At 42.9% G+C, this 23,612-nt stretch overlaps 1 protein-coding gene across 3 annotated transcripts in view; it reads left to right on the top strand.

Annotated features, from left to right (window-relative positions):
- The window catches only part of SPRED2 (sprouty related EVH1 domain containing 2), a 58,085-nt gene that overhangs the window by 12,675 nt on the left and 21,798 nt on the right, over positions 1–23,612 (top strand). The window contains exons 1-4 of one of the 3 annotated variants that reach the window (XM_057387166.1): positions 7,855–7,991; positions 18,928–19,105; positions 20,442–20,610; positions 23,296–23,360. In XM_057387166.1, coding sequence (XP_057243149.1) covers positions 7,948–7,991; positions 18,928–19,105; positions 20,442–20,610; positions 23,296–23,360 — 456 coding nt within the window. In that variant the 5' untranslated portion in view covers positions 7,855–7,947. Of the gene's footprint in view, positions 1–7,854; positions 7,992–15,700; positions 16,097–18,927; positions 19,106–20,441; positions 20,611–23,295; positions 23,361–23,612 lie in introns of those variants that run through there. The other 2 variants (XM_057387168.1, XM_057387167.1) reach the window with 2 other exon arrangements.

Below are 23,612 nucleotides of genomic sequence, written 5' to 3'. Positions count from 1 at the left end.
TTTTTCTTTTTAAAATCCATAGGTAAATTTTTCTGTTATGTCATGCATTTCAAGGCACTTGAAAATGATAAGTCTTCATCGATGAAATAAGTAACCCTTTTGGAGTGTTTTGCTGATTTGAAGTTTAGCTTCAAATTCTGGACAGCAAAACACTTGAAAAGCTTACTAACTTCTTCTTGGAGATGGATTATATAAGGTCCAAAGAGGTTTTACCTGTAGATTGGCAGAGCTGTCCTTAGAGATCCCTAGATTAGTGAGATGGCAGAAAASCAAGGAGGGTTTTCCTTGGATGGCWTCAATGGGATTGTYCTTGGTTGAGCACCTGTTTCAGGAATCTCTTGCTGTATAATTCATAAAGGGAATTTAGACACTCCCTTGACGCCAAAGGTAAATCTTTGAAACCCAGGAAAAAACATATGACTGGAGAGAGGGCAAAGTGTAGCTTGYAGCTGTGTTGCAGGGAACATGAATRAGTTCCTTCAGTTAATAGAATAAAAAAAAAAGTTGAATGGTTTGTGCTTGTTTACAGCTTGTGTATGTTCTTSCTATTTTATATTTAACGTATTCTGAAAACTAGACCTTAAATATGGGGGAAGGAAATACCTAAAAGGTTGAAATCCAGTCCCTGCATATTCATTTTATTTTGGAACATTTTAAATACAGGAACTTCTTTTGCAGCACTGTGGCTTTGTCATTCATGATCTAATTAAGATGTTAAATACACTAACCTCTCCTGTGCTTAAAAACGATACTTGATTCTGTGTGTGATAACTTCCCCTCTGCAGAATGAGCCTTAGTTTTGTCAGGAGTGCCTTGTTGGCTGTGCAGRCTATCTCCCCACGTTACATGGCACAGCACTCTTGGCTCGTGTTGTCCATGGTTGTGCCTCTATTTTTGTGAACATTTTTTGACATTCAGTGCTCCTCTGCCTTATGGGTCATGCATGTATTACTCAGGTCATGTCGTGGAGCAGGACTGTGGCACAGTGGGTTTTTATTTTATTTTTGTTTCTTTAACTAGGCAGTGTGTGCTGACTGTTCTTCCTTTTGGCTAAAATTAAACCTTCTCCCCACCCCATGCTGCTCCCACCCTTGGACTTCCATTACACAGGGCATGAGAGACATGCAGAGCAGACCAGAGGTTGGCATGAAGTTTCAACTAACTATTAAGTTTTTYAGCTAGGGATATGATCTAATTAAACTTGAAGAGCATGCTTGCCCCAGGTGAATAAAAAGCCTGCCCGAACAAGCATTATGGCATTGAGCAAATATTGCACCCTATCAAACAAAAGCTTAATTTTATCCCTACAAATCTAAATGGGATGTAACACCTTCAGCAGCCCGTGGGTGCAGGTTAATAAAACCAGCTATTTGGAGACTCTGAGCACCACTGGGCTCATCAGAGCTGTCTGTGCCCACTCCACAGCAGCGTTTCAGGAAAGCAAGTGAGGAGTCTCTTGGAGTTGGCAATGCCAGCTTGGCAGAGGGTCATGAGGAAATCCCAGGCGCTGTCCAGGAGTGGGATTGTTGAAATAGTGTTGGTACCATCCTCCATACTGGCAACAGCTGGTCATTATAGGCATGATGGGTATCTGGGGTCCCYGGCACCAGAGCTCAGCCTTCCCTGTCGCTACCTGGCTTGGCAGGAGAGTCCAGAGTCTGTAAGGGCCATGAAGATTTTTGAAGCTGCTTGAATTTTATCATTATTGTGGTGGTGGTGATTTTATTTCTGATGTCATTGTCATGCCAAGTGCTGATGGATCTCAAACACCGATTGGTTTAATGTATAAGGCAAAAATGCCCCATGCAGCCAGGACTGTGCAAAGCAAAGAAGCTGTGAGATGTCCCAGAACAAAAGTCCAAGGCTTTCAGCGTCATCTGGCTGACAACTGTCCTGGACACTGTGTCCTGTCACCAGAGCTGCTAGAGCTCAGAAGCCGGATGAGGCAGCCATCATTTTATTGTGCTTTGCTGTTACTTCATGCTATTTTTATATGCTTTGAAGAAAGGGACTTGAAGAGCCAGTGCGTGACTTCTGAAAGTGTCTCTTGGGTATTGGCAGACAGTGGAGCAAAAACACTGTTGTATTTTGGTARATGGCTCTCTCCTGATGATCTGCCTCAATGGCAGGATTCAAAGTTTGGTGCTTTTGTTGGAAGCATTACACGGGGTCTTTTGGTGGCTCATTCTTTCATCTTCATCTGTAGCAAAGAGGGGGTGAAGTCAGAATATCTGGGTGTCATTTCAGAGTTGAAATTACTTTTCTGGGTGACATTTCAGGGTGCAAAGCACAGGAARCCTTGGCAAGCACTGTATATGGGTGCAGCTCCTTACCACCACCTCAAGCACTTCATTAGCCAGAGACCAACACTTCTGATTTGATTTCCTGGAAGCTGGCACTCATGGGCTTTGTCTGTTGTTGTTGTTATTATTATTGTTKTTATTATTACTCCAATTTCYGCTTKTAACTGRTATGAGTTGTTTAATTACCAATACCAGMAGTTAACAGGAGGAGCTACAAGTGGTGTAGAACATTTGGTCCCATAAAACCCCAGTACGTGAGCACACATGGGGGAGACAAACCTGAAAGGTGGCAAAGGTAACAACTGATCTGTTGAATTTGCAGCAATTCAGCAGGATTTGGATATGAGTAATCATGTGAAAGAGAATGTTAATTGGCAAAAGGCAGGCACCCAGTGATGACCATACTGTTGCAAGGCAGTCACTGTCCTACCTGACACAAAACCAGAAGGTGTGTGGCTTGGTGTGTTGTGTCTCAGACAAACAGCAACTGCTTAATATTTCATCCAATAATATAGATACTTACATATTTGTGTGCAGTAACCATAAAAATACCATCTGCACCATCATTGCAGTTGTGGTGGAGGTCAAACCCGAGTGGAAAGCGGGACTGAGGGTATTGCACTCACCATTTTTTAACACAGATCATTTCCCTCCTGATAGTTAACTAACATCCACTAACTAACGTGGAAATTTAATTATATTTSCTAAACAGTGAGTGCCCTAGTTCAAAGGGATGACTTTCAGTGGACAAAAATAATTCAGCTATAAATGGTGCYGAAGAGTGAAGTGATGAGGACATATTAGGACCATAAATATTTAAACCTTTTTTTTCAGGTTAAGTTAAACTTATTTTCTGCATTGATGGCTCTCTGTGCTCTGGGAATTTCGTAGACAGAGTTGAGCTTTAAGCTGCTTTTAGGTTGGCATTGAATACATGTGTGTAGCATTGGTTGCAATGGGAATTATCTAAATTTTTTGCAGGCTTTTGCAAAAAAAAAGGTGGAGAAGTTGCTTCAAAAAGACCCCAAGTGAAGACAAATTGATGTGGTGTCCCTGTCTCCTATTCTCCCCACCTCCTTTAATAGCAGAAGACCCCTGGACAGTGCTGTGCCTCTTCTTGACTCACTTCAGTGAGATAAGTTATGTGTGAGACACAACAGGAGTCTGAGAGCTCCTTGTGATGCTGCCATGAGTGAACACAAGATGTTTCTGAGACAGAAGCAAAGTTTGGTGCCTCCARAAGGTCTGTTCAGCTTTGGTGACTTGTGATGGTCTGAAAAGAGTTGGAGCCACCAAGTTGCTGCAGAAGTGGTGTTTGGCCTCAGCACATCCYAGCTGTGACCTTGTCATTCACAAGGTGGTGTTGGTTTTATTTTCATTTGAACAAAAACGAAGGAAGGGAAGTCCAGAACAGCTTTTCTGTTTGTGGCAAAGCCCTTCATTTCCAGCAAGTACTGCCTTAATATTGTTAAAGTAAATACACCAAAATATATATCTGGAGKGAAAGCCTAGTCCTGTGTCTGTGKGGGAAACGCAACAGCAAAATAACTTGATTTATTGGTGTCAGCTCCAGAGTATTGTCCACGCATCAGTTCATAATGGCTTTAGATGAGGTGAAAACTGAACAGCAGTGTTGGTTGGGGAAGCAGCAGATCTGTAATGTACAGGATGGCCTCCCYATCTGACAGCTCTGGGGACCTGGGTGAGGAAATTCACTGCAGCTGCTTTTGTATAGAGAATAGTGTGACCTGCAGATGGAGGCTTTTGCTGGTGTCTTAAGCTTCAGAAAAACAAATATTCCCTCAAAATAACATTAAAAAAATAAACTTCCACTTCTTCCTGTTTTTATAGTTCGCTTATTTCCTCAGTGTCATGGTTTTGTCTCCAGTACTGTAGATTGTTAATCTTCAGAGGATCAGGACCTTTATAGAAGTATTTCCTGTACATGTTTATCTGTCTTTTTAACAAATTAGTATCTATTTGTTCTCCTCTGAATTTTCCTGCAAATAACAGAAAAATCTCCTGTCAGTAATAAGGCTTTTTGCTAGAAAAAAAATATCTAGGTGAATCACTGCCAGGGGTTAAAGTACCTCTTTTATGACTTCGTTCATGGCATCCTTTAGGACATCTGTACGTAACACTTAATTCCAGAGGTCACTGTCTTTGTGTTAGCTTTGGCGAAGCTTACATTTAGCTAGACTTCATTTACTTAGTTGTGAGTGCATCTGGAGGTCTCCTATCCAAGTGTTAGCTGGAATTTCAGAGGAGGGAAGCTGCTACATCCTTGGCTTTCTGTTGAGGCAGCCATGGATTTCCACCTAATCCTTTAGCAAGGTGAGTTTTGGCCATTAGTCAACAGGGAAGAGCCTGCTTTCCACATCCAGACCTTGTTAGAATGGGATGGTAGCARTCTGTGCAGCTGCTACACTACTGACTTTTGTTACTTTTAGCTAATCTCAACATGATTTTTAAATAAATGCATTAAATGTGTGAATATATTCCTCGTAAAGCATGTGTGCTTGTGCATGTGTTGGATAGGGACTTTAATCCCAGGTCCTGCATGGACTCAGTGCAGCCCAAGCACATCTGGACAGGGTGAAGACAGGAGAAATGTGATTCYTCTGCTCTCAGGATTGATGGTATGCATCATCCATGCATTTCCAAGGGAGAGCATTGGGTTTGGATGAGTAACTGACTTTCCACCTCAGCTTTCTATTTTGAATGGAGCCATCATCACCTGATTCCATCTCTGAATCCACTGGAGCTGTAACTCAGAGCTGTTTCTGGCACTGCCTCGTGTTTCTGTGGTGGAATGAACGGGGTTGTGCTGATATCCACAGCATCTCCAAACATTGGGCTGGCAGCTCCCACTGTGCCTCAGTGGAGGAAGCACAGGTTGGGCACCAGCCTCCTCATGGTGCTAATATTGATGAAAAGGTGTCCCTGGATGAAGGAGCAGTTGCAGGTCCTTGCTCCACCTTGCAGATTAGTGCTGGAAATAGCCTTTTATCAGACTCAGAGAGGCCTGGGGATGTTTTGTTGAGTTTGGTTTTTTTTCTTCCAGACATCTTGTCAACTTGTGACTTCCCATCGTGATGTAAACTGTTCAGCAAAGTTTGTACTCATCTTGCTTTTGGACAATGAGTGCATATGTCTCTCCCTTAGGAGGCCAGAAAGCCATTGCTGTTTTCTCTGAATATTAATTTCTAGTGGAAAAGAAGGCCTTGCAGGGCAGTCTTGACAAGTCMCTCTTCTGCTGCTGTCTTGTCTGGGAGCCAGAACATCACAGTGGAGTGCTGGGCATGGAACTGCAAATAGAACACAGACCTATCTTCAAACTAGTGTTCTTCCCTACTATAACTTCTCTTGCTCCGAGATAGTAGTAGACGTAGTGGCGGAGGTAGATGTATCCTAAAGTCAAACTTGTAGTTAGATAAAACTGCCTTAAATAAAAAAAGAAAAAAGTTTGTAGATGGAGTATCAATGGGAAAGCATGCACCTCCTGTCAACTTTTTGTCCTTGGAATTGAAACCTTAGTTAAATCTGAGTTTAAGGAGAAGGGGGGGAAAAATGAAGCCATTTTGGATTGAGATAAACACTTGTGGTTTCTTTATCATTTGCTGCTCATGCGTAGAGTGGTTGTCACACAGCTTGAGACACAGAAAAACCAGTGTGAAGCTAGGAGAAAAAATCAAGATACATATCTTCGTCCTTGTAGATACTTTAATAATTTATTGGAAGTGGACAGTGTATGATATAGATGGGGCTTTGCCCAAAGTAAAAAGGTAGGTGCTTTCTTCCCACAGATCTTGTGCAAGAAGATAATGTTGCTTCTCCATTTTTTAATGTTTTTGAACAGCATTGTGGCCAGTTAAATTAATAGACTTGCAAAAGTTGTTGCTTAGCAGGTTTTTTTGGTCTTATGTGGGGCATCAGTGTTCTGGTATTCCCCAATAAATCCAGAAGATTTGAGATGGGAGTGAGTATACCAAAAACCCTGATGGGTACAGCATGAGAAGCTCCTTCACCATCTTTGATGCTAAAAGGGAAAACCCTGGGAATCTTTGATCTCCTTCATGTGTATCAGAGGACTCCAGCTGTCCCTACACCAAATCYTTCTGGAAGGAATTTCTGGAATTACCTGCCAGAATGAGGATATAGGATTGACCCCAAGATGATTCCCCTGACTGATTTCTCTGCTGTGTGCAAGCACAATCCCTCTGGCCAGGGATACATTCAGCAGGCACTTGGCAGGGCCRTATCTTTCAGCATTTAAAAGATTGTGCCTGTTAAAGCGGAGCACAGGAAATACAAGCCATTAAATACATGTGACAGTGTTGTGACCAGGCAAAGGACAGTGGTAGGAAGAGARGCACAGGCACGCAACTGCCAGCATCTTGAGGAAACGCTTGTTTGTTTGTCCTTTTTCCAAAGCCCTTCGGCTGTGCAGGGGAAGCGACAGCGGAGATGTAAACAGGAAAGCAGGGAGAACAAAGTAGGAGCTAGGAGATGCACACAGTTGGCCAGAGGAAACCCAAGGTATTGGTGAGAAATCTCTRCCTGCAATAGGACTGAAATAATAAAATCAGTAAGCTATGAAATAGAATTAYARAACCATAGAATGATTTGGGTTGGAAAGAGCCGTAAAATTCATTTTGCTSCAAAACCCCTGCCMTGGGCAGGGACATCTCCTGATAGACCAGGYTGCTCAAAGCCCCATCCAGCCTGACCTTGAACAYTTCAGGAATGGGACATCTACAGCTTCTCTGGGYAACCTGTGCCAGTGCCTCACCACCCTCTGAAYACAGAATTTATTTTTAATATCTAACCTAAACCTGCCTTCTTTAATCTTAAAGCCATTCCCCCTTGTCCTGTTGCTGCATGCCCTYATGAAGAGAGTTAATGCTGGATGTCCTGATCCAGGGCARGCATGRTGACACTTGCTCTCACATGGTGAAATAATTTTATTCTACAGAAAGGGTAAGCAAAGATGTAGTGGTTTAAAGTGCAAAAAAAAAGAAGGGAGGAGCTAGGCCTTGGTTTTTCRGTAGCTTGTTTTTTAAACCAGTTTCGTATCAAGAAAATGAAAGTTTGCAGTATGCCCTGTGACRACTGAGGTCATGTCAGACAAGTAAGGCAAAGTACAGGGTTAGATTTCCTGGAGCATATTACAGCTGTTTGTCCAGGTATCAATTAGGAGCCGTGGAGGAAGGGTTTAATTAGAAGAAAAGCACATGAGGCTCTTCCGGTGTGGAGGAGCTCGGTGCATGTCATTTGTGTAACCTCTTTTCTGGTCATGGATGTTTATTTGGAGTCGAGTAAGACGCTCTTGGCGCTTTCCTTTGATCTGTCTGCAGGAAAATTAAATCCATATGGCCTCCACCCAGATCCTGGCTGGAAATACCCATCTATGCTGGGGTCATTTTTTGTTGTCATACAAATGTACAAAGGTCCATTCATCTATGAGAAWGACATTCAGAAGAGAGAAAACATGGTAATCATATGTAGGGAGGAGCTTTTCGGTGCTCCCGGAATGTTCAGCAGCCTAAAGCATATCATAAAATGTTTGAAGTCCTTCCTAAGGACCTACTTCTGTGCCCTTTTTCCTATTTTTATCCTACTTCCTGCTCTTCTCTGCAGCACAATGAATCCAGTATTCAAGAAAGCTTTGTGGGCAACAGGAACAGCGTAAGTGCAGTGGGTGTCTCTCAGGTGCTGGGCATAGAACTACACCGACTGTCTGTGAAGTCTTTTGTTAGGGTTTGTTGTTTTGGTTTTTTTTTTTTTGGGGGGGGGGGTCTGATTGGTTGGAGGTTTTTTTGTTCTATTTTTGTTTTTGTGCAGTTCTTTTTATTTAAACCAAAATGGAGTAAAGTGACCTTCATTATCTCTTACAAGGCACAGCAAGCAATGTTCAGACAATGCTGCTGTGGTTAATCTTGACTGCTACACCTATGGCAGGTTGCCTGGTGTTCACAGATGGTGAGGTATAACAAGTTTCAGTATTCCCCAAATGAAGCTGGGGCTGCAGATCCTCAAACCCTTCATGCTGCTCTGGAATTGTGTGCTGAGACATCTCTGTGCCTGGTTCACAGCTGCCAGTGTCCTCTGTTGGTGTTTTGCTGCAGAAATTCAGCCCATTGACATGACTGCTGCTAATGAGGTGACTGAATTTCATTCTCCTCACCACAGGTTCTCCAGCAGCTGCATTGAAATTGGGTTCCTCTTGCTCCCACCGCAGTCTCAGCTCTTTGAACTGTGCTTGCAGTTGGCTGGTAGGCAGCAAAAGGCATATCCACCACCGTGCTGGCTCTCCATTTGTAATGTTTACTTCAGATTTCTAATAGCAGAACCCTGTAGCAGCATGAATCTTGCTGGGAAATGAGGAAAATGTTCATGTGTTGGCACAGCCACTCACCGGCCCAAACTAGGTTTTCCAAGGAATTCACTAGGAATTGCAAGAAAGCTTTGGAGGATACTTCACTGTAGCACCGAGCTCGCAGGGATGGGTGTGCAATCTACTGGACTGGGCAGTATTTAGGGGTAAAAATAATAATTATTTTAATAAATTGTTTTAAGTGCATCAGGATTGCCAGTGTTGGAAGTGAGTTTTGTTAGCGTAGCCTTAAGGATAAAGAACATGTGCAAAGGTGAGAACCCAACCAGTGAGTGATTCAGTTGCTGCTAATCCAGTGAGTTGGTGTTGGCTTCCCTTTGGAGAAAACCCTTGAGAGCAGGGCTTGAAGCCAGCTGAATGAGCTGGTGCTTCTTCTTGACTCACGCAGCAGCTTCTGGGTGTAGACAAAAGGCAAGGGCATTATTTCCATCCTTATGGACTGAGCACGCTGTAACATTTGTAACAGAGAGCTTTCTTCTGCCTTGCATTTTCACACACCATGTTTGTCCCCACCTGCCCCAGCCCTGGACAGACCAGCATCTTGCAGAGATTATCCAGGCAGTGCCTCAACCCAGCCCCATGAAACAGTGTTACCTGCACAGTGTGGTGGTTTTTCTACGTAATTTGTAATGCTGCAACTGCTTCTTAGTGTTGCTCATCTGTAAGAACCTTCTGATGGCCCCAAGTCTCTCCAAGCCTTGAGTTTTTGGGAGGACCAGTGGCAGGATGGCCTGCAGACCAGTAGGAAGGCGAGAAAACAGGAAAGCTTTGGGGAGATRTTGTTTCAAAAACATGATTACAACATAGCTTGTTCAAGGATAGTTTTGTCTTACACAGGGAGGCTAATTTCATCTTCCCCCATCCCTTGGGAGACAAGCTTTAGCAACTGGACTTGCAGGRAAAAGTGCCAGGTAGCTTTCTTGAATTTTTCTGGCTGACTTTGCTTTGGACTTGTGTGCTGAGTTCTTGCTTGAGACAGGTGAGGGTGGAGCTGGTGGGTGCTAAATTGAGCATTTGATGGTAAAAGAGCAGAGCTTGAAGAGGAAAGTGAGGCAGCAAATTCTGGTACATCTGGATGGRATGGGATGTGGACTTGGAGATGTGTAATTAAAATTTAAAAAGGAAAACAGCCATACCTATTATTTTTAATTACTTGCACAGCATGATGCTCTGACTAATGAGTTAAGACATTGGTTGCAAATGCACTTCTAYCAACACAGACTACCCTTTGGTCATTAAATTAAAGATCTCTTTTTGTTGTATATTGAAATTCAGAAAATGCAGCTGTTAGTTGATACCACTGCAACAAACTTAACATGCTGCGTGTTGCCTTCATCATGGCTTTGCCTGTTGCTTGATTCCACTGTCATGACAAAATCCAGCCAAGTTGCAAATAGGTGCCTGCAGCTGGACCTTTACATGTGCTCACTGGGTGCTGTAGAGAAGCAGGAAAATAATGTTGGTGATTTGGAATGTTACAGAAACATAAGATAATTTTAATTTAAAGACCATCTAGTTCAACTGCCTCTGATGTCCAGCATCCTCTGTGCAGTCTGGTGTCTGCTCATTGAATCTGGTTCAAGCCTCATTTGTCTCAAGCTCAGCATTTCCATGGTCCAAGCATGAAGTTTTCAGGAGTGTGCATGATTCCAGGTTGTCAGCATCTGTAAAGTGGGGATGCAGCCTTCCTAAAGGATGCTTGCAGACAGCACTGCCTTAGTCAYCATTCTCCACCATGGGGAGAAAGGGATTTTTGTCCCAAATCAGGGTTAAAACTGTTTGGATTTAAGGCAGACAAAAGCAGCCGAGCCTGGAAACACTTAGCTTTCTTCTCCCCTCCTGCCTAATCATCAGCACAGATTAGTTCACAAACTGGGTAAGTATTTTTAGAAACTGCTTTCAGAGCCCCAGAATCACAATTTTCATTCTTGTTACTGGTGCTGAGACATTTCTTGAGCAACATTTCTGCTTTAACKAGAGGACATTYAGGGATCATCRTARACCTCTTGGGGTGACACCCTGGCTRGGYGAGAAGTTCCAGCARCTGTGGAGGCTTCTGARCRCCCAGAGAGTGTTTGAGACCAASTGTCCAAAACAAAGCTGGTGTGCARGGATGTCACTGTTGGCACTTCAGTTGTGAGAATCTGATACTTAGAGATGTCAGCTTTTTGCCCATTGGAAGCATTTAAGACCCCATTAAAAGTCAGACACATTTGGAGGTTGGAGTACTTCCTCCAAGCTGGTGGCATTGTTTGGACCCTTGGTCCCGGCAGGTTTTGGGGAATGAAGTGCTCATGGGCTACCAGAGGAAAATCTTTTGGGGAATAAAGGGCCACCAAAGGAAATGACACCTTTGTTCAACTTTGGACCCGTTGGCAGCCTTGGGTGCGCAGGTGACGTTTCAGCACGTTTGCCCCATCAGCTGCTGCCAAATACCCTCCTCMTGAGTTTATGGCAGTCATATCATGATTTTATTTTTTTCCTGTCCCATAAGCGGGGTGGGGAAGCGAGGATCTTTGGTCGATGCGTGCTCTTCCGAGGAGGGAGGATATTGCCAGTGAGTAATGGTCCGGCMGGGCTGTGATGTGCAGATACCTCTGGGATGACTCACCCCACACAATGCAGCACATCCATCCCTCCAGGAGACTGAATCAGCCAGCTGGGGCAGGGAGGCTGCCAATGCTGCTGAAACGGAGCAGTAGAGGTTTAAAATGTAGAGGAAATGGCATCCCCCAGCAGGTAAGTGTGCTCTGGCTGCGTATAATTCCATATTTTTTACTCTTGGGTTTTTTTTTCCCCCTCTGCCTTCCCCCATCTGCCCCCACAGCTCCTCTGAATGTTGTCTAAATCAGCATATAATTAATCAGTGAATATGGATGAATTCTTCTGTGAAACACAGCCTTTCATTTATATAAATTTTTTGACAACTAATGKTTTTACATTCACCCTCTCTTTAAATACCAACAGGAAAAATAGATGCTGCCTGGGAAGCGGTTTCCCTTGATGTCCCTCTCCATGGACACTTGATGGAGTAGGGGATTTAAAGAGTGGTTGAAGGCAAAAACAATGTGCACGCTGGTTTTGATGTAGCCAAGAATGTAGTCTTTTCTTTATATATTTTCATTCATCTGGCAAAAGATGAAAACCTCTTAGATTTAGATCACAGTTATCCTACTTACTCCCTCACCCCTTCTCTGATACAGACCCAGCTGGAATTGAGTCACAGAATTATTTTTTTAATATTTGCAAAATGTTATCTACTCTTCATAGTTGTAATATAAGTGTCATTGAGGATTTACAGAGGGATAAATAGAGTTGTAGTCTCCACTGATCAAAAATGGAGGAGAGTGGGGGAGAATTCAACTTCCTTTGGGTGAGCCGTTTTTTTTTCTTTTCTTGTGAACTTTGAGTTTACAGAAATACTGTGTATATGTTTGTGTGCAGACATAATCATTTTTATGGAATGCTGTTTCTGTGGTTGTCTGGGTTTTTTTTTCTGAATATTGGTATTCATTAGCTACCATAGGATAGCAGTAAAGAAGGACTTATGGTGAGTTTATTTTAGAAAAAAAATTACGGCCTTGTGGTGACCTTTTTTTGAGGTGTGGGAAATCAATTCATGATGCAGATCTTATGAATCTACCTGTTTGGCTCGTGAAACTTTCAAGCCATTTTTGCTTATCTTACACGTGATGTAAAACAAATACCATCTGTCATGCAACAACAATTTATTACTCATTACTGTAAATGATAGTGCTAATTAGCTTCCTTGTAATCTGTTAATATTCACGAAAATAGGAGGAGTTGAGGCTGCAACTCYTGCCTGTACTGCATGAGGTGCAGGGCAAATTATTCAACTGTATTATGCTGCCCTTTCAACTTTTCAAGAGATACCACCTTGTGCAACTATAACCATTTATTGCAAAGTTGATCTGTTTTATGGATTTTAAGGAAAATCTTTTTTTTAAGATATGTCATTGAATGTTTGCTCATTAAAAGTTTTGTCTTTAGTGTTCGTGTCCCAGTGATGTCATAGCTTCCTTTTAAGAAGAAAAAAACCAGTGTTTTGGGTGTTTTTATAACAAGATTTGCTGTGGTTTTTGATAGCTCTAACACAGCTTCAACAATATGTTRCATAAATGCCTCAATACAGACACAAGTCATAAGTTAATCTGCCCCAACTGCCATTAGACTTTCATTTTAATTCAATATTGTTTGTGTAGTGAGCTAATTTCTGGTGAGAGAYCTTAAATTCCATGCACTTGAACTGCATCAGTGGCTCTTTCCTTGCCCATCAGCATGCTTGCAAGCCAGCTTTTTTCCCTAAAAAGCTGCTCCCAGTTTATTTTAGGTTTTGCCCACATGTACAGCACTTTGTGGAGATCACTGCCCAAGTCTGACACAGAAAAGAAAGTTGGCTGGCCAAAAAAAATTATTTAGTCCATGCAGGACTACATAATATGTGTATTTTTTAATATATATATGTATGTATGTATTTCAGGAATGAATTTTCATGTACTTCCTGGAAGGATCTGAACTAATTATGGGATTATGAAATCCCATTTGAGCTAGTTAGGATAGAGCTTCTTCTCGTAAACTCAATAAAATCAGCCTTAAATGTTGAACAAACGTTTTGGTGAAAGGGTTCCTTTGTTCCTCACTGCCTCGGCATTTAAGGGAGATGTGGAGGCGGGTGGTTGGGTTGTTGCAGGTGTCTTGGTTTTTTGAGAAGTCCTTTTTCTTCTGGAAAAGGGAAAAACAAACCAAACAAAACTGTGATTAGTTTTTCCTATGGAGGATTTTTAGATGTGCTGCAGTCCTGGAAGCAAACCCAGGTTTGCTGAGCACTGGCTGTGGAGACATGACCCCTGTTCATTTTGCCTTTGGGACTGCTCTAAACTCAACCAGCATCTCTGGAGTAAGGAATGTGGAGAGTTTATTTATTCTGACTGTATAGAAACTAAAATTTCCCAGATGTCCTTTTATTCTGATGGTATTGGATTTGAAAGATATAAAAATACCGGTTGCAAATTGGTTCTACAGGAGTTGGGTTGCAGGTAAAGTGGTTCTTTGTTCCTGGTGTGATGCAGAGGTGAGGGCAAGGAAAACTTCTGGGAGGTTTTCTGTGGTTTTCTTCTGGTTCCGTTCTAACATTTGATGTGGCCAGACAGACACAGATGTCTTTTTTTTCTTGGTGTTACTAAATGAAAAAATTTCAAACCTGCTGGAAATCTAAATGTCAACTTCATTTTGCTGCAGCCACCATGCACTCAGAAGTTTTCTTTCTAACAAATTGTTAGGTTAGGATTTGAAGAAGAAAATGCTGGTTATAGTCTGCAGATACGTCAGCYTTGCTAGAAGGTTCACGAACCAACCAACAGATCAAGGAAGTGGGACTCCAAAAATAGCAGCTTTTCATGTTTTCCACCAAAATGTCACTGCTTTCTGGCTGTGGGATGAACTGCAGGGAGGATCCTTGTAAAATAACTCGCAGCAATCACCTGGGCAAAATGGGATGGCTTTAACTCCAGCTGCTGGAGCTGCTGGGGCAGGGAATTTACCTGGCACTGTGAAATACATCCAGCTGAGCCAGAGCTGCAGAGTTGTGAAGGGAGGAAAATACCAAAGTGCCTTATGGCTTCAAGTTTATAAGCTTATATTTTGGTCAGGTAGCTTGGCTGGAGGGAAAAATATTAATGAGTTATGGAAGGTGTCTGGGAAGTGTTTTAGATGCTAAATGTGACTGAAAAGAAAAAAAAGCAGTAAATGTAGTGGGTTGGACTAYTTTCTTTTTTCCCCTTGGGACTTTTAGATATCTCAGATGGTATTTGCAGTTGCTGCTTTGGAAGCAAAGTGGGAGAGAAGAGCAGCTGGTGGAAGGGAGTTGTCTGTTTTGACCCTCCTTTTACGAAGACAGTTGTGAAATTAAGGCCTTAGCTCAGGAGTGAATTGTTTGGTGCTAAGTCCTGGATGCAGGATTGCAGGGGGCTCATGGCTTTGTCCCCCACTGGTGTTTCTGGAGGTGAGGTGGCTCCTGTCTGAGAGCACAGGATGATGTCAGCCCCSTTTGTGCATGCTGGGGGACAGCACTTCTGTCAGCCTTAAATGTCACCTGTSTCTTAGACACACAAATGCTTTGTGAGTTGGACTGTGGGTACTGAAACCAGGCTTCAGCAATAGCAGAGGTCATCACTCAGTCGCTTCTTGTTTAGGAAAATTCTGTGTCCTCTGGAAGAGCAATTATACACACACACACTTTATTTAATACTTTTATAGATACCTATGCACACCCACAAGCTATAATTTTTAAAGGGTTCTCTTCCTTCCAATAAAAACAACACGTGATTTTTGGTGCTACCTTTATTCCYCAAGTTCATTCTGGTTTTTTGGGTTTTTTTTTCCACTCAGGGTGGGGCAGGCAGACAACCTGGAGCAGCCCTGGAACACAGTGGCTGGCTGCCATGCAGCTGGGTAATCCCTTAGATACTTTATTCCCAAGCTTTTAAGGCTGCTGAAGACAAATCTGTAGGGTTAAGATAACTTTTAAGAGCATAATTAAGAATAGTTTGCATGAAATTACACATAGTGGCAGGCCATAAAGCCAACAATTAGAGCAATCTTGAAAGTTTCAAGGATCCAATAAAACGAGGGGGACTGAGGCTACTCTGGGGAATCTCATTAATGGTAACAGACCAAATATTTTCACAAACCTCATTAACCATTTCTTCTGAAAGAGTCAATTTGTGCCGGTGCTGTGATAAAAATGCAGGTGAATGACTTAAATGTGCTTGTTCTGCTGCTCCAGTGCACCAGGGTTTCATCAGTGACACACACACAGGATTTGCAGATCACTCCTTTGCTCCTCAGGATTTGGAATACTTGGAACCAGCCAGAGCCTCGACGCAGTCGTGTAAAATTAAATAGCAAAGAAAATAAACAGCTTTTACACTAAGGAAGCGAGGTCCTTATATGGAACTGRAATATTTGAGTACCTCCCAAGTATTTATCAACACTGGCATGAGGGAAAGAAGCATTGCCTATTCTAGGCTTGTGGATGGAAACAGCAGGCAGGATTTAGACATAGAAGACTGAAGGAAGCTGTGTGTAGCCTTGAAAATTCAAGTGCAGCTTCWGAGTGCTAATCCAGAGATTAAACCAAGATGTCAAGCCCTAAGAAACCTTAACCACCTCCTTCCCTTCTACTTTTTCATGGTTTTTTTCCAAGTCCCTTGGCACAGGTTGTGCTTTGGGAAGTATGTGCCCGTGGCTGGAGCAGAGTGGGAGTGGGGACAGAGCTCTGCAGGGAGCCAAGCGTCACTGGTGACTTTTGATCGTGCAGGAAATCGTGCCAAGGGATTACGTTAATGGAGCCAGAGCTCTGCCTGCCCTGCCAAAGGTGAACCCTTCTGCTGGACTCTTGTCTAATAGGGGAACAGAGGTCGTCTTGCCGTGGTAGGGGGWTGGAAACTAGATTTTCTGGCTTAATGCATTTAAAGAGGTTGCTCTTCAGAAYGGGAAGATGCAGTTTAAATGGTGTTCTCTCGGCATGCGGTGGCAGAGTTTGTAAGAGCCATAGGTCGTGGGTAGGTGTGGATATGAAGATGAAAGCCATGTGGCTCTGCCCCTCCAGATTGTCATTAGAAAGGGCAGGGATAGTCGGGGAACCTAAATTTAAAATAAAGGCATCCACTAATATTCAAATGTAATTATGGACCTGGAGAATTCACTGAGAGATGATCTAAATGCGTAAATAACTGGCAGGAATCACAGCTGCTACTTGCCTGATTTTCCTTTAAGTGGACAATTTCTGCAGCAAACTAACTGAAGACAACATTACTTTTGGGACAGCCAGAAGTTCCAACTCTTGCCATAAAAGTGAATGGTAAATCCTGCAGGAAGCTMTAATGCCAGTGGCAATTTTCAAGTGTAGAAGGAGAAGCTGCAGTTTSTGTGGATGACTTTTGCGGGAGGATGAGAGGGAAGGTCATATTGAGCGGCTCTGACTTCAGAAGAGAGCTAAAAATAAGTCCAGAAAGGGTCCTTGGGGAATAGTAGCAAGATATAGAAATGTATAGTTGGTTTTCTTTTTATTTCATCTGCTAATTGCTAATCCTTATAGACCATATGGGAAAGGTGCAGAGAAGAAAACAAAAACTGTCTTGGATAGAAGCGGCTTGGATTTGGCACAGTAGGAAATTAGCTGAAGTATTTTGCTTATTTCTTAGTATCAGGAAGTCAGGAGATTAAAGTTGCCAYTGTAAAATCTAGAAATGGGTTTTCATTAAAAAGTAAAAAGGTAGCTGGGTCTATTTATAGATACACTTGCCCTGTTTACTGTACCAGGAAGCTGCTTTAAGGGCTCGAGCAAAAAATATTCTTAAAAACACAGTTTCTCAGTTCTGTGAATGCCTTTTGTCTGTCAGCTGTGGGACCCCATGGGCTCTGTATCTCAGTGTGTTGGARAGCTTTTTATCAGCCAGTGCAAAATACTCAGGGCAACAGGGGATCARCTTTTAGCATCTGTGCACTGCTGCCATTGTGTAGGTCCAGTGAGAAAGTTGATGTATCCATGAAATAAAGGCTGCGAAGAGAAAACTGCAGTGTGTGTTTTGTGAGATCTGTGTAGCTGCAGAAGGTTTGAGCTGGTCCCAGAAGATGCTCACTGCTTCCCTTGGTTTGTCCTCAAAATTGCCATCAGGTGGGAGCCAGGAGCCTGCTTGCTTAGATGCCAAATCTGGTCGTGTTAGAGAAAGGGAAGCTTAGAATTCAAGTGTTAGCACCTGAATTGCAAAAGTGCTGCAAAAACGTCTGAAAACATGTCAGTTTTACCTGAACGTGGCAGTTTTACCTGATGCAGGATGAAGAAAGCTACTACTGCTCKTCATGTTGTATAGGATGCTGGGAAAATGTCTGGATGCCAGGCTTTCCTCAGGGAGGAATTTCTTTCCATAAAGGATGATACCTGTCATTTTGAAAGGCTGCTGATGGAGCACTTCCTTCCCCTTCTGAGGTCTCCTGGTGGCCTGGAGATGGACAATCCCCGGGCACTTTATTTTGAACGTCCCTTTTTCTCATCCCTGTCAATGTTCCTGGGTCTGAGTGCCCTGCAGCAGCATTTTGGGTATCTCGAGGTGCCTCAGCAGCTCTGCAGCCAAGGGTGCCGTGGCTGTCACACAAGCACACCATGGTGACCTCCCTGCAGGGRCATCACAGCCCTGTCCTCAGCATCCCTGCATTAATTAATGTCCCCACATCATGGGTGGTACCGGTGCAGCATCAGCATGAGGACAGAAAAGCTGATTTGGGTATTTCCCGGCAGTTCTGTGCTGGCACAGCCCATTTTAGCTTGGTCTGTTGCGTGTTCCATGCAAGATGTGTGGCTTTCATGTGAGTTCTGCAGGGGCTTTTCTGCTTCCCAAGTGACCCCCAAGTGATGTCCCCAGATGATGTCCAGCAGATGATGGAGTGACTGCTTTGTGGAAAGGGTATGGGAGGAGTCCTGGAAGAGTGGAGTCTCCCTTTGGGGGATCTTTTCTGAGCTCTTGTGRGCATCTGGATGAACCCCAAATCTTAGGTGTCTCCAGAATAGTTTTTTGTGAGGTGATGCCACTGCCTTTCAAAGCCGGTTGAAATGCTGGTGAAACAGTTTAGGTACGTGGTGTGGTCCTGACGACCTGAGCTGAGCTTATTCCCGTCTCCTTTCATCTGAGTTACCAGCTGGAGCCACATTTGTGGGGTTTTCCCCATAAAGCTGTCTCAGATGTGAAGGAATCTGTGTGTCATCTTCCAAAGCCCACTTCACAAATTTGATCACAGAAACCTTGAAACACTTAGTTCATGGGTTATTTGAGCTCCCTGTGTTCTTCCAGCACTTCGGAGACCTGATGCCCCAATGTGGGAGTTGGTTTGGGGTGGTGCTGGTTCACCCCACTCTCTTTGTCCCTGTCCCTGCTGCATGAGGCAGTGTCAGGGACCACAGGTTGTTTGATCCATTTGGAAACCCGGCGGGTTCATTCCTTGCTGTTGGGTGGGTCTCTTTCCTAATGAAGAACACTTTTTTGAGTGTTTTGGGCCRTCTGTGATGGAGGTGGGCAGGAACTTCCATCCCAGGCAGGAACTCTCCGTCGGGGTCAGCCCAGCGCCGTCTAAACGCCGCCCTCAAGAAGAGCTGCTGYGATGTGATGCTCCCTCACCAAAGGTTCTGTTTTTGTTTTGTTGCCATTGCAGTGACAGCTATATTGTGCGAGTCAAAGCTGTGGTTATGACCCGAGATGACTCCAGTGGGGGATGGTTGCCGCAAGAAGGAGGCGGTCTCAGTAGAGTTGGCGTCTGCAAGGTCACGTACCCGGAGGGCAATGGAAGAAGTGGATTTCTAATCCATGGTGAAAGGCAGAAAGACAAACTGGTAATAGACCCTAATTCAACTTTTGTCTGTTCTTATAATGAGAATTATCCCAAATCTATTGCTATTGTGTTCTTGTGCAAGTTTTTTTCTGTTTTAAAAGAACATAAAAAAACAGGCATGTGCAAATAGTTCCAGATTGGACAAAACAAACCCATCCTCATCAAGAATTGCTGTCTTTTGCTACCTAGGCTGGCRTGATGCCACCTGTAAGGAACAGGTAAATTTTTGACATCGACATGCAAAGATCCCCTTTGAATGAAAGAAGGCCTCTGGWTTTTTCTTTTTTTTCTTAGACCTAGTGCGGGGGTAAGTGAAAAGTGAATTGAAGTGTAAAGAGCCCATGAAGCCAGTCACATTGCACTGAGTAATGCAGTGCAAGCCTTTTAAAAGGGCTATGAATTATTTATGCTGCGTGCTGTTCAAGGTTTGAACAAGCTGAGTGAGAATATGAAGACAAGTTGTCTCTTATGAATTGACACACTCGGTTTCTCCTGGTAGCTGTTTATCTAAAAAGGAGCTCTCTTCTATCCCTGCACAAATCAAATTAATAAAGCCTTTTGCTGATTTCCAGGGGCCWCTTTAAATGTTATTCTTTGTTATCTTGTTTTTATCTATTTGATTCTTCTGAAATGCACTCCTGTAAAGATACAGGCTAGCTTAAAAGCAGCACTCCTTCCACAGGCTAAAAAAATGCATTATTTGAGGGAGAAATGGTCATGCTTCCAAAAACACTGGTGTTTTAAATTTATTTCAATTATAGTTTGTCTTTTGCAATGCTGTTTTGCTTAGGATGCTTTTTTTTGATGTTATTTGAGAGCCATGCTTATGGGGTTTGAGGGRTGGAGTAAGACATGACAAGCCATTCCTGTTGTCCCCTGAGCATCACTCTAGAGAGGCTTTTGGCACAGCAAAACTTGAGATGAATGTCTGGCTGGGGGTGAATAATTTAAAAAACAGTGAGGGGAGTATTGCAGCACCTCCTAAATCTGTGGCTGCTGGATAAAATTTCTCCTGGTCAAAATCATTGAGGGAAGAGGTTCTCCTTCCACCTGAGCCCTCTCCCGCTGGCTTAACCTGTGTCACGCTGGGTCCAAAAGATGTTCCTGGGGTTGGGAACGAGCTCCTACTCAAAGCACAAGCAAAAGATGAATGTGCAATGGTTTTGAGAACAATTGCAGTGTCTGGTGTTTATTAGTCATCATTTGGTAGGGAAGGATGTTCCCCTACACGAGGCATGACTTGGCTTGCTTTTGGGTCCATCCTGAGACCGTGCTGGCTGTGTCCTTGGGCTGGGAAAAGTGCCTTTACTCCTCTTTTGGGGCTCATGCCCTCCCAGGTGGTGCTGGAGTGCTTTGTGAAGAAGGACCTGGTGTACACAAAGGCAAACCCCACCTTCCACCACTGGAAAGTTGACAACAGGAAGTTTGGGCTCACTTTTCAAAGCCCCGCTGACGCTCGAGCCTTCGACCGAGGAGTGAGGAAAGCCATCGAGGACCTCATTGAAGGTAGCATGGAATGGACACTTCCACCCTTGGAAGAGTGGGCAGAGGGTTTAAATCAGGGAGCTGGGAAAGAGRGATGGGTTTAAAATCAGTCCTTGGGCTTGGAGGTCTCTTGTGCAAGTGTAGCTGGGGCCCTTATCCCACCGCTTTAAGAATTTTATTAATTTTCTCAATCCCTTGAAGGAGGTAAGGTGTTTAAGTCCAGGCATTTTTCAATCCTGTCTGTCCAGATTTCTCCCATTATTTGTCATCATRTTTGTTGTCACTGCTGTTTTTGATRGGCTTGGGTTTCACACTGGTGATGGCAACTCAAACAGCCCAGGCTCTTCATGTGCAGTCAAATCTCATCACACCGAGTCTTTGTTAAATCATAGAATTAATCCCTGCCTGGAGTTGAATAAAACTTCAGTTTGTTTTTGGTTTTATTTTGYAGTAATTAGTTTTGTCTGCATCCTCTTAGTTGAATGGTAGTTCTTGAAGACTTTGTTGTGTTTTGGGGTGTTGTTTTCTTAATTCTGTAAAAAATGCGTTTGAATTGTCTGTGCTTTGAAGTTGTCATAAATTTTTCCTTTTCACATTTCATTGCAATCACACAATCACAATGCAGCTATAATTCAATTGTACTTTATTTTAATGAAATTCGATTCTTCATGGGTTTTTTTCTTGATTTTCTTTTTTTAACCATACTACTTTATGTAGGGACTTAGTATCCAAAACCTTTTACCTTCCCTTCCAGTGTGACCAGGATATTTTTATGTACAGATGGTACATTTTTGTATCCTTTGTTGAGGACATTACCTCCATGAGGCAGCTTAATGTTCTGCATGGCCTTTCCTTGCTTTAACATGAAATTGTAGATACTGGGAGAGAATTAATGCCCCAGAACTCCTTGCTGGTCAATACCTCACCAGTTAGAGGAACAATGTTCTCAATTAATTTGTTTTTTTCTGAGCCATTAACATGAGGAAGTTACAGGTAGTTTTTCTGCATTCTTCTTGCTAAAACTGTGAAGCATTTTGAGTCATAAAAGTGATGTTTTATCTAAGTGGCATGGGACTGTGCAAAGTTTCGGGGAGATAATAACTCAGCTGTATTGAGTAGTATTTTGGAGAAGCTGATACTTGGCAGCTCCTGTTTTGCTCTTCTTGATCCATTTCAAAGTGGAGGTATTTAGAATCAAGTTTTGCTGTATCTCAGATACTTCAAAATCAGCAAATCTATATTTATCCCATTAACAGTACAGGCTGATCCTCATGAATGTGTTCCTCCTTAACTTCCAAATAAGKCTTTCTGAATGAAAAACAATAACTGGCTCATGCACACACAGCATCGGCCAGGGGATTTCATTTATCATTCATTTTTTGTTCACATACACTTGATCAAATTCAGGAGGTAATATTGGGCAGAACTRAGTGTGCATTCAGAACTTCACTTCATGAAATCACTGCTTTATTGTGAATATTTAACCAGGAGTTCRTTCCCTGTAGCATCAGAAGTTTGGGGCACAGGTACAGGAGCCCTTATGCAGCTCCACAGAATGTCAGCTTTTTTGATTTTAAAGCTAATGTAGCAAATGGCACAAATGTTTCCACATTACTCAGAGTTTTAAGTGGGCTTTCACACTTAGCTCTGCACATCTYCATGATGATGCAACTGAGAGCAGCCAAGGCTGGTGCCAATAGTGTTATATAAAACACGTTATTTTAACAAATTTCCAGAAGGAAGGMGGTACAAACTGTTCAGCAGTGTTGGTCAGGAGTGTGATTTGGCCGTAATTCAGTCTAGCAGTGGGCTTGCATCAAAAAAAAATTACCTTTGACCTGGGTCAGATCCTCTTGCTGCACCCACSCTCTTTGGTAGGATAAATGAAGCCAGCCAGGAAGGGAGTCTGGGGTCTTGGATATGGGTAGGGAGAGGAGTCATTCCTTTTTAGGTACAGCATAAATTTGGTGTCAAGTCCAGCAATGATGAGTGCTACCTGCCCTGGAGCCCTTCTGTGGCATGGGTGCTCACCTGTGGGGTGAGGAAAGCTTTTTCATATGCTTTCTCACTCTTCCACAAAATTGCCAAATGTACCTACTGAAAKTATCACCCCAATACTTTTCTTGTCTGTGGCTTTACACACATCAGCTCCTTTCAAATGTCGTTTACGTGGAGCGAGATAATTATCTGAAAAGTAGGTGATAACAGAGAAGACCTTTACAGTCTACAACAACTTCCAAAATTAAAAGGAAAAAGGAAAAAACCCAATCTAACTATTGTCAAAGTGTGGTTCATTTTTTTTTTTTAATTAAAGGTTTCTAATTTAATCCCCCCACCAGATTTAGGGAATAAGTAAAGAAAAACTCATACATGGTTTCTCGACAGCTGAGAATCATCCTGGAGCACTGGTTAGTCCATAGCTTTACATTCTTCAGAAATTAGTCTTGTGTAATTGGAAATGGTACCTGCTATTTTTATCATTGTTAATTAGCATTGGCAGCCACACAGTTGCATTTCAAGAAACACTTTCAGATTTTACCTCTCCAACCCAGCCACCAGCAGATGGGTTGTTCTTCCTTAATTTGAGCCACTTTTTCACACATGTATAACACACAAACCTATGAGAATCCAAATGTTTAATGTCCTCAAAAAAAAAATATCATGAAAATGTCATGTTTAAAAAGCTKTTGGTTTGGTTTTTTCTAGGATCTACAACTTCCTCGTCCACCCTTCACAACGAGGCCGAGGTCGGCGATGATGATGTCTTCACTGTAAGTACCTGTCACCCAAGGTCCCTCCTTTTATGTTCAGGTTTACATGGCAAAGTTAGAAAGGTTTTTTTTTATGCCTCAGGGCTGGCTTTCAGCCATCATCATGTTTGGCCACTGGGTGTGTTTTATTTGATGGAAATATATCCTCTGCAGAATGTGAGGCCTCCTGTCGCCACGTGAAAAGCGTGTCAGAGCAGGTGATGGCAGGGGCTAGAAGTGAAGAAACGATCACCYTTGAATTTCTTATGGCTT

The sequence above is a fragment of the Malurus melanocephalus genome, unplaced genomic scaffold (assembly GCF_030028575.1).
Source record: "Malurus melanocephalus ecotype Western Australia unplaced genomic scaffold, MMel_1.1 scaffold_1150, whole genome shotgun sequence".
Lineage (NCBI taxonomy): Eukaryota > Metazoa > Chordata > Aves > Passeriformes > Maluridae > Malurus > Malurus melanocephalus.
This window is presented reverse-complemented; position numbering and strand designations above follow the sequence as displayed.